Raw genomic sequence first — 16,337 nt, forward strand, 5'->3', positions numbered from 1 at the left:
TGGTCAGTCTACAGTCATTGGTTAAAATCAATGTTAATTAGAAAAAACCTTGGATTTGTATAGACTTTTATTAGAAAATATGAAATAACAAGATTGAAAATAGGTATACGGAAAGGAGTAGTCAATTGGTGTAGAAGTAAATTTTGCATCTCACCATGCAATAGTTATAGCCAGTTAAAATTCTTATTAAATTAGAATATTGTCTTGGACACTTTTTCTCTTACAAAACTTAACTACCTAAATATACATTTAAGATACCTTAGGTAAGATACCTATTTAGTGATCACCGAATTACAATGACGCGCATGCTGAGCATAAAGATTACTGGCGGAAAATCGAACAAATCCACGCACAAGCCTTCGAGATTACATTGAATATTAGTAAGGATAAATCCGTCACATAATCAAGCCCTATAAACCCGTCACCTATAAGTTTTTATGTACATTAAAAGATGGTGATGAAAATAAAAGATTAGATGATTATTATTGGGCCATGTTTACTGATTAAGATACATTCACCACCAATGGAGTTGTATCACCTCAACATTGTCGATACTGTGCGACTGAATCATAATAATAAAATAAAATTAGGTTAGAAACTTTTGACAAAATTCAAATTATTTAAAGCACCTTAAGCTATTAAAAAGTTTATCGAAGCTCACACTTATTTTGACCGTGGAATTAGAAAAATCAATAACCCATGTGTGTCCCATTAAAGGAAAAATGCAACTCCGATACCACTGGGACCACCTCTACTACGAAAGTCATTTTAAAAGGTACCTTCACACATTGCAATAGTAAAACTTGTTCAAAACTTTTAAAAACGTGGTGTGGTGGATGCATTGCTCGAGAAAATTGAACAAAAACTGCTACAACTTGCCACGCGCGTCACTCAAAAATGACAGCGATCGAAGAGGCTCCCGTCCAAGACGAACAGGTGAAGGTGTTCGTGAGAATTCGGCCCTTGCCTCACGGAACCACTAACGCGGTTACAGTGACCCATGACAACATAGTCCGGGTGTCCAAGGAGAAAGCCAAGACCTTCCGGTTCAGCAAAGTGTTCGACGAAAACGTATCCCAGCTGGGGGTGTACCAAGGGACGGCGGCCTCGATCGTGGACCGCGCCCTTGGAGGTTACAACGGAACGATCTTCGCCTACGGTCAATCGGGGTCCGGGAAAACGTACACCATGTTCGGCGACCTCACCCGGAGCGACCTCAAAGGCATCGTACCGAACGTATTCGCTCACATCTTCACCCGAATGTCGCTGGCCGGTGCCGACACGTCCTCCATAATCACGGTGACCTTCGTCGAGATATACAACGAAGAGGTTAGGGATTTGCTGAGCGCTTCACGACAGAAACTGGAGATCAGAGAGGCTGCGCACCTGGGGGTGTACGTGAAGCACCTCTCCGGCTACACTGTGGAATCGATGGAGAAGGTTTTGGAGATGATAGATACTGGCAATCGAAACCGCTCGACGGGATGTACGAAACTGAACGATCGCAGCTCGAGATCGCATGCTATTTTTACGGTTCTGATAGAAACGAGACGTCCGGATGGAGCGACCACCTTCGGAAAATTAAACATGGTCGATTTGGCCGGCTCCGAAAGAGCGGATAAGAGTGGAGCTTCGGGTGACAGACTACGCGAAGCCGGCAAGATAAACATGTCGCTTAGTGTTTTAGGACGAGTTATCTCTGCCTTGGTGGACCTTCTCACGTCCCCTACCGCAACTCCAAACTTACCAGACTACTTCGAGACTCTTTGGGAGGTAACTGTTTCACCGCTATGATAGCCACCGTGAGCTCAAGCGCCGACCATTCCGAGGAAACGTATTACACCCTGATGTATGCCGATAGAGTGAAACATGTAAGGAACCGCGTGACGCAGAACCGCAGCGGAGTGGGCGTTTTGGAGGAGCTCCAGGACAAAATTACATCATTGCGGAAACAGCTGAGATCGCTGAACTTACGCGAGAAGCGACGCAGTAAGAGCCTAGGCGACTTCAGGGAGATATTGGAAATTGAAAAGCAAAAGGAGGCACTCTTGGACAGAATGTTGACCATTCAGAGGAAGATACTGGTGGGGGGCGAGAATTTAATGGAGAAAGCACACCTGCAACTCGAGCTACTCGACGACGCATCCAAGGAGCTGACGCATCTGGACAGCTCCCATCAGCTTTTACAGGAGTTGTTGAACAAGAAGGGCGAAGAGGTGAAGCTCGTGGGTAGACAGTGCTCTACGCTCGAAGAGCTGGATAAACGTTTGGACTGTGAACTTAAAAAAGCTGAGAGAGTTGTGGACAAGGCAACGTCGTTATTGCTCGAGAAAGAGAGCGAGTATCAGAACGAGATCGGCAGTTTGCTGTATACCAACGAGTGTTTGGCCAAGGATATGGGCCTGATGAGGTGCTTAATCGAGAACAGCATCGGCAAAGAGCACAGGGATAAGCTGATGGAGAACGTGACGTTCGACGATGACGCGGGCGATTGGAAAATGAAGTTTGTAGCGAGCAGCGGGAACAATCTGAAGAAAAGGCGGGCGACTAATAAGCAATAATAAGCAAGCGGGCAACCCTAGAAAAACGGAAGACGTCTACCTCGTTTACCAAAATAAATAGCATACTATTTTAGTTGGAGCTTTTTTCGTTCTTTTTGCGTTCGCGGTGACCACTGAACTGAATACTCGAAATTCGCAATTATCAAATTAAAGTTTGGCAAAAGGTTACGAGTCCACCACCGCATGTAACCTAAACTAAATGTCCCTAAAAATTGCGCCTTTCGGGGATAAATTATTTTTCATAAGTAAAAATCCGTGACAAGTGGAGTAATTTGGTTTAAAGTATCGAATATATCGAATAAGATCCCTCCACTACTACCATTTTCGCATTTTATAGGAATTCGCGGAAAATAAACTTCGCGTATATCTTTTAGGTCGCACGAGAAATTTTAAAATATCCAGCTCTTCGGGGTGTGCTTATTTGAAAGCAACATAGGATAGGAGAAAATCTCTTTAAAAACACTTCGAACACTTCGGAGCGCGAGCATTGAAGATGCCAAGTGAGATTTTGGCGAAACGTCTGCAGGATTCCAGTCGGAGTTATATATATATATATATATATATATATATATATATATATATATATATATATATATATATATATATATATATATATATATATATATATATATATATATATATATATATATATATATATATATATATATATATATATATATATATATATATATATATATATATATATATATATATATATATATATATATATATATATATATATATATATATATATATATATATTATATATATATATATATATATATAATATATATATATATATATATATATATATATATATATATATTATATTATATATATATATATATATATATATATATATATATATATATATATATATATATATATATATATATATATATATATATATATATATATATATATATATTCGTGTTCGAAGTGTTTTCGGAGCGCGAGCATTGAAGATGCCAAGTGAGATTTTGGCGAAACGTCTGCAGGATTCCAGTCGGATGCAGGATTTGCAGGATTCCAGTCGGATGCAGGATTCCAGTCGGAGTTCAACGAGCGAACGGATGATATCCCGGAATATAGTGTCATCATATATATATATATATATATATATATATATATATATATATATATATATATATATATATATATGATGACACTATATTCCGGGATATCATCCGTTCGCTCGTTGAACTCCGACTGGAATCCTGCATCCGACTGGAATCCTGCAAATCTTGCATCCCACTGGAATCCTGCAGACGTTTCGCCAAAATCTCACTTGGCATCTTCAATGCTCGCGCTCCGAAAACACTTCGAACACTGTTTTCGGAGCGCGAGCATTGAAGATGCCAAGTGAGATTTTGGCGAAACGTCTGCAGGATTCCAGTCGGATGCAAGATTTGCAGGATTCCAGTCGGAGTTCAACGAGCGAACGGATGATATCCCGGAATATAGTGTCATCACATTTTTCCATCCGTGAATCAATACGTGAGAATATATATATATATATATATATATATATATATATATATATATATATATATATATATATATATATATATATATATAGCAACAAGATCCATCAGTTGCTGTGGGACCGCGTAGAATTATTAACATCATGGCGCACTGAGAAAGACAAGGACATCACGTCAAAAAAGCTCCATATTCCAAAAAATCAGGACAATTGCCAAATACAAACCGAAGCAGTACAGTTCATAATATTTCAGCATACCATCTTTCCGATACAGAAGTCAGCGTACTGAATAAAGGATTCATCAATAAACGAAGATACAAAGAAGAAACTTATTCCGAGGGAAAAATCGAGTCGTTGCCCAAAATTCTACGGGCTCCCAAAGATCCATAAGGACGGGGTTCCCCTGCGTCCAATCGTAAACGCCTTTAACTCACCATTATGCAAGCTGAAAAAACATCTGGCCAGTGCACTTCAGCCCATAGTGGAAAAGGCAGATTCCTATGTTAAAGACTCAGAACATTTCACTCAGATTTTAGGTTCTCTCAGGATGGACAAGGACGACATTATGGCAAGTTTCGATGTCAAATCCCTCTACCCGAGCATTCCGGTAGAAGAGGCACTCTTGCTTATAGAAGAAAACGAAGATCTTCCGCCGTACATAATAGATCTGTCAAGACATTGCCACGCTTACTTTATGTACAACGGAAAAATTTACCGACAAATAGATGGAGCAGCAATGGGATCATCTCTCTCACCTGTGATTGCCAACCTCTTCATGATTTACTTCGAAAAGAAAGCAATAGAGAAGGCAAATCTGAAGCCAAAACTATGGACAAGATACGTTGATGACGTATTTGTTGTATGGCCTTTTGGCAAGGAGGAGCTTTTGAAATTCCTAGATCACCTGAATTCCATTCACCCAAGGATTCAATTTACAATAGAACTTGAAGAGGATAACAGTCTGCCCTTTTTAGATGTGCACATCACAAGGACCGAAGATGGACATTTGGAACACACTGTCTATAGAAAACCAACACACACTAATAGATATCTGAACGCTAAATCTCATCACCACCCATCACAGATACAGGCAGTGACAAATACATTAATTGCTCGGTCCTTCAGGCTCACAAACGAGAGGAACAGAGATGAAGAACTGAAAAAAATTAGTACCTGTCTTCGACAAAACGGATTCCAAAGGCGCATCATCAGCAATGCAATCGGTAAACAACAACAGCCGCAGCAGAGAGTGGAGGACGAGACCCAACGAAGATCGATCGCTGTCCTGCCATACATCAAAGGGGTTACTGACAAAATCGGCCGAATATTACGGAAACACGACATATCAACGGCATACAAACCTGATCATACCATCGGAGCAATACTAAGAAACCCAAAACAAAAAATCACTCTGGAAAACCAAGGAGTATACAGTGTAGCATGCGGATCGTGCAGCCTAACGTATGTGGGACAGACCAACAGAAGGATTTCAGCCAGGCTCGAGGAACATCGTTTAGCCATAAGAAACAAACAAACAACATCTGCTTTGTTTCAGCACCAACATCAGACAGGCCATAAAATTGATTTCGGTACTTGCAAACAAATAGCTAATATTCCTGATTTTAGGACTAGGATTATACGAGAGGCCATCGAGATAGAAAAGTCCGGATACCTGAATACGAGAGACGACGCTCTGCATTTATCCAATACTTGGAGAACGATAATCAAACAACAGAGCGATACGCAGCAGCCAACGGGGACATCGCAACTACGTTCGGGCGAACTTAACAACGCGAGGGGCGGAGCCACCTACCCTCCCGCACAAGCAGCACCGTTACCATATATATATATATATATATATATATATATATATATATATATATATATATATATATATATATATATATATATATATATATATATATATATATATATATATATATATATATACATAAAGTAAAGAATCGTCATCAAGCGCAATATATTTTATTGTTGTTGGAATTATATGAAATAATCGTGTTCGATTGTCCAAAATTGGAATAGGTAAAACACGATACAATTCTTAAATTACTTTCTTCATGGTAGAAGATGCCTACTGTATTATTTACTGGAGTAATGAGGAATTGGGGTGCGACCGTAGAGATCGGTCCAAAGATCCTGAAAGAAATTTAATCTAATCGTAATAAGGTTTCAACTTGTCAAAATTGAATTTTGAAATTCCTTCGGTAGCTAAATTTTTGACAGTGGCTGAAGTTTCAAATACTTCAAGAATTTCATACGGACCGTTAAATTTATTCTGAGCTTTATCGCTAATTTGAGTTTCCTTAACATAAACTTTATCTCCTACATTATATTTAGTCATATTTCTAGAGATTGCTTGATCAAATCTTATTTTGGATTTTTCTTTTTGTTGATCGGTGCGGGTACGCGCGACTCTGTAATAATGCTGCATGCGATTGTTTAAATCTCGGATGTATTTGGTGATGAGTTGTTCTTCATTATACAGAATTTCTGGAGGCCTACTAGAAGTGTGCCCAAATATTAGTTCATAAGGGGAAAAACCATGCGTTTTATTCTTTGTGTTGTTGTAGCAGATTATTGCGTATGGAAGAGCATGAAGGGGGTGTTCTTTTGGATTTTCGGCTTTATGAGCTCGGATCATTTCTGTGAGCGTGGCATGGAATCTTTCTAGTGATCCATTAGATTGTGGGTGGCTAACGCTGAAGAAAGTTAACTTTATATCGTACAAAAGACAAAGATCTTTGACGAGGGAGTTATCAAATTCTCGGCCATGGTCACAATGTATTCTAAGAGGAGTTCCAAAATGTTGGAAGTAGAGAAGAAGGGTAGTTACGATTGTTGAAGCTTTTTTATCTTTTATTGGATATGCCTGGGTGAATTTTGTGAGTTCATCTCTTATGGTAAGGGCGTAATTTCGAACTGGGAATTCGAAAATACCGATGTTAATGCGCTCAAAAGGAGTTTTAGGAGTTTCTGTGATAACTAATGGTGTGCTGAGGTTTTTACGATAGATCTTGACTTTTTGACATATTTCGCACTTTCTAATATAGTTTTCGACATCTTTGGTAAAGGTTGGCCAATTGTGTTTTTGTTTTATTCGCTTAACAGTTTCGTTGATTCCGCGATGTAAATTATTTTTTCCTGAATGGTATTGGTCTAAAATGATAGGGATTTCGTCTTGATCGGGAGTTCGAACTATATCTTGACAGATTATTAGTTTTATATCCTTTTCGGAAAATATAAAGGAGAATACTTCTAATATCGGAAGTTGTAAATTATTTTGAATACAATATAGTTTTGAAAGATCAAAGTTATTTTTTGCTGTGAATAAAATGTAGAATAAATGTTTAACTACAGTTTCATTGTCATATGGAAGAGGGATTATATAATATTTCCTGCCTTTGACGGTTTTGCTAGAAAAAACGTTAATTTTGTTAAATGTAAAATTTATATCTTCTTCAAAAATATCGTCCATTATTTTGTTATGCCAATCATCAAGTTTTGATTGCCAAAAGAAAGTGGCAATATCTTTGTGGTTTTTGTCGAGAAGTTGCGAATTAGAGGTTTCTATTGTGGAATAATCTATAAGGGATGTGGTTTTGTGAAGGTATGCGAAGTTGTTGTATTCTTCTGTACCTTCCGCTGTGTCGTCTTCGATATCTGAATTATTAGAATTGTCATCGTGAACGATTTTTCCTTTACTTGTGGATGGTCGATGATCGACACAATCTTGAATATGGTTAATTCTAACACGGGATAGAGCGTCTGCGTTCTTATTTATTTTACCGGGCTTATACACAATGGTATAGTCGTATTCTTCAAGCTTAAGACGCCATCGAGCTAAACGACTACCAGGATCATTTATCGAAAATAGTCAAGTTAAAGGACGATGATCAGTAACGAGAATAAATTTTCTTCCGAACAGATAAGGGCGAAAGTGCTTGACTGCCCATACTATGGCGAGAAGTTTCCGTTCTATAGTTGAATATTTTGTCTCCGCACTACATAGAGTTCTAGAGGCATATGCTATGGGAAGCTCTTTTCCAATTGGACCTTGTGAAAGAACTGCACCAATGGCAAATGCACTGGCATCGGTGGTTAGGACAAAAGTTTCCTCGAAATTTGGATAAATGAGTATTGGGTCACGTATTAAAGCGTTTTTAAGTTCATTAAATGAATTTTTGCATTCTGAATTGAATACAAAGGGTGTGTCTTTTTGGAGAAGTCTAGTTAGAGGTTTTGAGATCTTAGCAAAATTGGGGATAAAACGTCGGTAGTAACCGGCTAAACCAAGGAAGGATTTAATGTCTTTTGGTGATTTTGGTTCTGAAATTTTTTGAATAGCGTCTATTTTGTCGGGATTAGGTTTGACTCCATCTGGGGTCGCGAGATGCCCTAAGTGAGCTACTTCCTTTCGAAGAAATTCACACTTGTCAGGTTGGAGTTTGAGGTTTGCACCACGAAGGCGTTTGAAGACATCAGTTAACCTTTGTGTATGTTCGTGTGTGGTAGCGGAATAAACGATAATATCGTCCATGTAAACGAGACATCGTTCGTTTTGAAGACCTAAGAGAATGTTGTCCATGACACGTTGGAAAGTGGATGGAGAATTTTTTAGTCCGAAGGATAAACGGGGAAATTCAAAATGACCATTTTCAACTGAAAATGCAGTTTTAGCAACGTCCTTGGGATCAATTTCAATTTAGTGAAACCCAGAGGCTAGGTCCAAAGTAGTGAAATATTGACATGTGCCTAACTGATCTGAGAGATTGGAAATATTGGGAAGAGGGTATTTATCATCGACAGAGACTTCATTTAGTTTGCGATAGTCGATGACTACGCGCCATTTTTGTTTCATAGAAGCGTCTAATTTTTTTGGGACAACCCAAACAGGGGAAGACCATGGAGAGGTGGAAGGTCGAATGATTCCTTTTTCGAGCATTTTGTTGATTTGTGATTTTACTTCTTGTTTGTGGACATGTGGGTACCTATATGATTTTGTAAAAATCGGTCTGGCGTTGTTCGTTTCAATAGTATGTTTAATTTCATTAGTAAAACTTAAATGATCTCCTTCTAAATAGAATATATCAGAAAAATCAAGACATAATTGTGTTATTAATTCTTTTTCTTCTTCGTTTAAATGATCGGTGCGTAACTGGGATTGAATTATACCGCGCCTATCAACAGGTTGAGAATTTAAATTGAAAAAATTACTTATTTCTTTTTCGTTAAGATTTGTATTAAAAGGTTCGATAGATAAATTTGAAAAATCTATAGTTTTTGGGATAGCATTAGCGTTAATAACAGTAGTAAAAAATTCGCCTTTGTTATTTACTTTAACTAAAGCATTAGGTAACCTAACTTTTTCGCATTCTTGAGAGTGGAGAATAGCGTCTGTGTTTGTTAAATTACATTTTAATTTGAAATTCTTTCGGTCCTAGGTTCGATTGAAATTCGATTTTGAATATTTTGTTCAGGATTTTTACAAATTTTGGTTAGTTATATTCACATGCATTTTAGGTTTGATACTCGATTCCAAGTTGCAATTGAAGGATCCCATCACACCAAAATTAAGAACAGCAGTAAGCTTCTTTGACACAACAATGCCAATATTATTATTATAATTATTATTATTATTATTATTATAGCGTGCACGGTCGGTTGATAGTAGTCAATTTTTATTGAGATCAATATCGTTTTACAAAGTAAAAATCTAGCCGACTGTGCGGTTGGAGGCTCTTTAGGTATAGTTATTAAATTATGGCTGATCAAAGCAATGCTAAACCTTGTAAAAGGTGCAAGGGTGTGGCAGGTACTGGTCTATGTATCAAATGCGGCACGATATCGCATAAATCGTGTGAAAATCATGAAAAACACGAAAATTTTGGGAGGCGACAAGATTGATTGCTGTTCCTACGGAGGCAAATTATTGGAGTCGGGTCCAATTCCTGATGATTCGGGAGCAAACGCTCCATTTGATGCCGCAAAAGAAATCATGTATTTGAAAGAACTTTTGAAGCAAAAAGATCTTGTTATCGAGAATCAAGCCATAGCAATTACCGCTCTAAAAGAACAGTTGAGCCTACTAAAAAGCAGCAGACTCTTTGAAGAGCAAACTCTGGATTCTGCAAATAGGGCTAAATCATCACAGACAGATCCAATTAAGCAAAACGCCCCCAAGTCGGAACACCTGAATAAATTTACAAATAAAGAACTGTCTAGTGCAGTCAGTGAGGCTGTGTCACGTCAGATATGCTCTGAAATAATAGAACTGGATGGTGGCTCCAAACGCAAAACTTCCAGAGTCCTAAACGATAGGGTCAAGCCGCTTAAAGGATGTCTTAGCGATAACTCTAAATGAACACTTCGAGTTGCTGAACGAAAAAATCAGTTTTCACATTACTAAACTGCATCCGAATACCAAAGTTGAGGAAGTCCAACAATATCTAGCACCGATAGTTAGTGGAGTAGAAGTGTTCCAGGTCCCATCAATGTATCCTGAGAGTTACTCCTCGTTTAGGGTATTGGCCATGGATCACGAAGCGCAAAAAATTCTGGATACTTCCATCTGGCCAACGGGTGTGTTGATAAATCATTTTTTCCCCAGGCGTCTAACAAGAGAAAAGCCCGATCCAATTCCAGTATCAACAGAGAGACAGACGTCTAGTGAGGCAGAATCCCGACCCAAGACCAACGATGGAGGTAAGAACAGCATTAATGTCTTGAGCTACAATGTGCAGGGTCTCCTAAGTAAACTCGATGTGGTTACTGAATATCTAAATTCTATTGGTTTTGACATTGTGTGTTTCTGTGAACATTTTGTAAATGGTGAGGAGTTGCTTAATATTATTAAGGTTCACAATTATAAATTAGTTGGATATTATTGTCGTCTCAGTACCTCCAGAGGAGGAACTGCTATATATGTTAAAAATAATATTGCCTGTAGCAGTCTTAATCTGAATAAATATTGTCTGGATCTTCACGCAGAGTTTTGTGATGTGGAGGTAATAGTGCTTAATCTTCTTATTTTAGTCAACGTCTATCGCTCTGACTCTAGAGGCAATTTTTCTATATTTGTAGAAAAACTTGAACTCTTGTTCGCTGAAATGTATTCAACTAAGAAACGCATTATTATTGCTGGCGATTTTAATGTTAAGTTTAATTTGAGTGATGACGTTGATCGAAATGACTTACTGAACATGTTATCCTCTTTTAGAATGCATGGAACCATTTCAGAAAACACTGGAATTACTTACCATTCAGCAAATTGCATTGACAACATTATGGTAAATTTTTGTGACACCTTTTACAGCGCTGGTAATGTTGAGCCTGGTTTTTCCGACCATGAAGGTGTTTTCATTAATGTGAAAACTGATTTTAGGTTGAAAGAAGATCCCTATGCGTATTTAAAGATATCCTCTACCAGTAAATCTTTCTTTTTGGGTCCGGTTTCAGAAAGCGAAATACATGAAACTATCATGAGTCTGACCAATTCAAATTCTACTGACTGCTTCGGCAGAAATTCAAAAATACTGAAACACATCATAGAGCACATTGTGGGCCCTCTGACGGCTTTAACTAATGCAGTGTTCTCAAGTGGCGAATTTCCATCGCAGCTGAAACTAAAATAATTCCTGTTTATAAAAAAGGAGACAATAACATTCCGAATAACTTTAGGCCCATTGCAATCATCCCTATCTTTGGCAAAGTGATCGAAAAAGCCTTAAAAACCCGCCTTTCACGATTTTTTGATAATCACAAACTTCTGAGCGGCTCTCAGTTCGGCTTTCGTGAAAAGAAATCCACAACCCATGCGCTCATAGAATTTGTGAGCAGGGTGGTCCAGGGGTATGATGATGGTGAGATTTCGAAGGCCCTGTTGTATGATCTTACGAAGGCTTTTGACTGTGTTGACTACGTCGTACTATTGAATAAATTAGAGTTTTACGGCGTCAGGGGTAACCCTCTACAATTAATACAGTCATATCTAGACAGCAGGTTTCAGTACGTTGAGAGTGGCGGCGTGTCAAGCGATAGCGTTCTCCCAGTAGTCTCCGGCGTGCCTCAGTGCTCGGTACTGGGGCCTCTGCTCTTCATTATTTACATAAATGATCTGCCGCTGTCCATACCCAATGCAAACGTGACCCAGTTCGCAGATGACACTGCCGTTCTTTCAAAGGCTAGGAATCATAAAATGCTTACTGAAAACGTTGATGAGACTGTGAGGGCCCTTCAGCAGTGGTTCTCTGCAAACAATCTAGTCCTTAACCAACAAAAAACTCAAGAACTCACTTTCTCTTGTAGCAAAGTAGAGTTTCTTCATCAAGACAATATTACTCTACTGGGATTCATTATTGACAGAAATCTGTCATGGACCGGCCAAATCGACGAAGTCTGCGCCACACTGTCCCGGCGTTTGTTCCTGTTACGGCATCTCAGCCACTGTTTAACAAAATTGGCCCTAAGAACGGCCTACCTCGGAATACTGCATAGTGTGTTGTCTTGCGGTGTTGTGTTGTGGGGTGGGGTAAAATACTCGGAAAAAGCTTTTCGTTTGCAAAAGAAGGTCATGCGACTACTTAGCGGCGCTGGTCCGCGTGAACACTGCAGACCCATCTTCGCGGATATGAATATTATGACGCTGCCCTGTACCTACATCGACAGATCTGTTTTATACATTCATGATAATGCTGATTCTTATCGCACACTAACTAGTAGACATGAGTATAACACCAGGCAAAGTGATTCGATCGCCCTACCGTACTTCAGACTGACGTCCTCGCAAACTAATAAAATCAATGTTAAATTATACAATGTTCTGCCGAGTAGCCTTAAAAATCTACCAACCAGACAATTTAAGCAGAAAATGAAAATTTTCTTTTAAGAGAATCCCTTTTATGGCAGCGATGAATATTTTGAGCTGCTTAAGCATACGAATATTTAATAATTTGTGACTTTGTTATCTATATGTTTACTTTTCACTTTATGTATTATTTACATCTTATCTATTATCTTGAAGTATTTTGTATAATTTAGTGCAATTTGTGTGTACTTTATTAATGTTTATATATATATATATATATATATATATATATATATATATATATATATATATATATATATATATATATATATATATATATATATATATATATATATATATATATATATATATATATATATATATATATATATATATATATATGTATATATATATATATATATATATATATATATATATATATATATATATATATATATATATTCCCACTGAGGTAACCAATGTAATTGCCATACTCTTGAGGTACCATTTGTTGTTCTTGTGACTTATCTGAATGGTTAATAAAGTTCTATTCTATTCTATTCTATTATTATTATTGCATGGCCTCAAAACTTTTCTTATACAAAAAAGAGCAAAACGTGTGATTGTGAATGCAAAACCTTGTGTCGTCCGCTTATCGCAAAGCTTAATATTTTGATCATACCATCACAGTCACTCGCATACATAAGTTAAAGAACGATATGCCTAAGCATTGTGATCGCCACAATCACTACACCAGAGAATTTGAATTAATTGTCCAGACCCATTGTAGGCTGCGCTCATTCGAGTTAAATAAATTGTACATTAATTATTACAATGTTCTGCCAGCTGTTGTCAAGGCTATCATACACTACACTTTGTAAAATAATAAAACAATTTCTATTGGAGAATGCATTCTATACTGCAGATGAGCACATCCGTGCATAATACTAATTGGCATTTTTGTAGCTAATTCTTGTTTCAATGTTTACTATTACTGATAATTGTGTTGCTCTCCATGAATGTTATTAGAATGTTGATCTTGCGTTAATTTATTTTCATTAACAGATGTGACTTGCCACTTATTATTAATATTACTATTGTTGTTATTATTATTATTATTGTTTTTTTTACTATTGTATTGACTACTTTTAGATTATTATGTTGAACTAAGTTTTATTAGGTAAGTTTTATTAGTTAAAACAGAACTTGTCTTGCGGAAGAATCTGGTACACAGGCGTTTATTTATCGAACTTGCGGAATCTGAACCATACACATGTTTTTGTATTTTGTGTTTATACGATAAATAATAAACGTTATTATTACTATTAATATTATTATCGTTTGGTTTACTGTAATTATTGCAACTTTCTTTATGGTCTTTATCTTTGCAACAAAAATTAAATGGAAATAAATCAGCAGCAATTATCCTTTCCCAGTCGAATTCGAATGTATCTATAAATAATTCAAATGTCAATTATTCACGTGAAGCTAAACCACGGTTAAGGTCGTAAAAATAGGTCAGGAAGTATAAAAATAAACATTTATTGCAACGTTCTTCATAGTCCTCGCCATTGAAATAAAAATTAAATGCAAGTAAAACTTCATTCAAATATTCAAATTCAAATATTTCTATAGATAACCAAAATGACAATTATTTATGTAAAACTAAATAACGGTTGAAGTTCTAAAACCAATTTAGGAAGTAGATACTTAAAAAACAACTGTGTAAAACTAACATCTCCGATTACTGTAATTATTATGCAACTTTCATTATGGTTCTAGTTCCGATGTGTTGGGTAAAAACATTAGAAGTAGTTTAAATCCTTTTAGTATTCTGTGGAAATATTTACATTTTGTACATACTGACCAACCAGCTTGCTGAATTTCGGAAAATTGTGGTATATTTCAAAATATATTCAGTAAAATATATTTATTTATTGAAAATTAGTCTCATTCGATGTAAATTCGCCCCTAAAATCATTTTGGCAATTTTAATTTTTCAGGATGCTTACAACAAATTAATTATTATTAATTTCAAATAATAAAACGATGTTTCTTGGTGATTTGAACGCATTTCATTATGTTTCTTTTATGTGGTAATACTAGATGAGTTACTTAAAGATTACAAAATATACAACTTTGTGAAGGATGTGCATTTTTCAGCCATTGCATCTCGATGTACAGCTAACAATTTTTTGGCAAATAATTTGGAAAATATGAGAAGTCTTGCAAAAATTTTCACGATGTTTTTTGATACATTATTACGTTAAGACTAGAGGACGGTCAAAGTGTTACTAATAAATTAAGATATTCTAATGTATGCACCAATTAATAAAATGACGTAACGGAAGCAGTTTGCTTTTTTAATGAATGCTTCTAATTTTCAAAAAACAAACTTAAACTTATAGACAAAGATAAATAAACTTATTACAGTTATATCGTCTTCTAAGCTGTAAAGCTTAATAATTTTTTTTTATAAATTTTAAATAAAATGCTTTGGTTTTCAAATTCCATAAACCCCTTTTTGCACGCCTCTATTTCAGATCAATTTGTTAACAAGCTATTACGTGATCCAGCTTAGAAGGCACCAATAAGAAGCTGGGAGGAAAGAATCTATGAATTACTGAGGAGATACTTTTTATCAAGTCGTGTAGATTACTATTGGCATTGTGACAAGTGTAATAAAAGATTAATGGTCTTATTGACCACTTAACAATGGGACTTTCGGCTTAATATTGAAACAAATAATAAACACTCACACCCTGCATAACGAGAAGGTGTTCAAGAAAAAAATCAGCCCCCTTGTACCCCCTATACTTTCGAAAATCGATTTCATCGATTTTCGAAAGTATCTGCGCTCGTATAAAAATTTTATATCTCGGTAACGGTAGGTCCTATGGGATCGCCGTTGGTACAGAAAAAATCAGAAAAAAGAAATTTTTTTTGTCTGTCCGTTCTCCGTTCTCCATTCTCGTCTTTGGGTTTTTCCTGAATAACTTTCGAACCTTTTGAGCTACAAAATTGAAATTTGAATCTTTTTTAACCCTCCACGAGACACATAAGCTTGTAAGAAATTGCCCTGATCCGATGCCGGTATCTATATTTTTTTCGCGATTTTCGACTGTTTTTTGGACCTTGCTATGAAATATGATAAATGTACGAAATTTGAAGCAATAGACTTCATATTTGGCACATATATTGAAAATGGGGGTGCTGCGGGTCGTGTAGTATTTTAAAAAACTAAAAAATCACGCGTGTAAGGGTCCACATAAAACATCATTTTTCAAAAACTGTTTACTAAACCAAAAAAATTCTTGAACCAGAAGAAGCAGAAGATAGTGACAATTTTCCAAGAATATACAGGGTGCGCCGCAAATTCAAGAAAACTGAAAAATGGGTGTCCCTTTTATTAAAAATTGGCAATAATTTCATATTTGTGTTTTAGATGTCATTTTCTTTTACATGGCGA

The 16,337-nt window shown here is 36.6% G+C and overlaps 2 protein-coding genes across 2 annotated transcripts; both read left to right on the plus strand.

The window, feature by feature from the left end:
• The first annotated feature begins 897 nt into the window (after positions 1-897).
• On the plus strand, positions 898-2,561 carry LOC132702353 (kinesin-like protein klp-20). The gene is given in 2 exon segments (XM_060670935.1): positions 898-1,708; positions 1,711-2,561. Coding segments are annotated over 2 exon segments (1,662 nt in total).
• Positions 2,562-9,931: 7,370 nt separating this feature from the next.
• On the plus strand, positions 9,932-15,462 carry LOC132702354 (uncharacterized). Its single transcript, XM_060670936.1, has 5 exons — positions 9,932-10,343; positions 10,411-10,644; positions 10,708-10,767; positions 11,889-12,286; positions 15,412-15,462. The coding sequence occupies exons 1-5, from the start codon at positions 9,932-9,934 to the stop codon at positions 15,460-15,462; spliced, it is 1,155 nt and encodes a 384-aa protein (XP_060526919.1).
• The last annotated feature ends 875 nt before the right edge of the window (positions 15,463-16,337 follow it).

The sequence above is a fragment of the Cylas formicarius genome, unplaced genomic scaffold (assembly GCF_029955315.1).
Source record: "Cylas formicarius isolate icCylForm1 unplaced genomic scaffold, icCylForm1.1 PGA_scaffold_5__7_contigs__length_24384050, whole genome shotgun sequence".
In the NCBI taxonomy this organism is placed as follows: domain Eukaryota; kingdom Metazoa; phylum Arthropoda; class Insecta; order Coleoptera; family Brentidae; genus Cylas; species Cylas formicarius.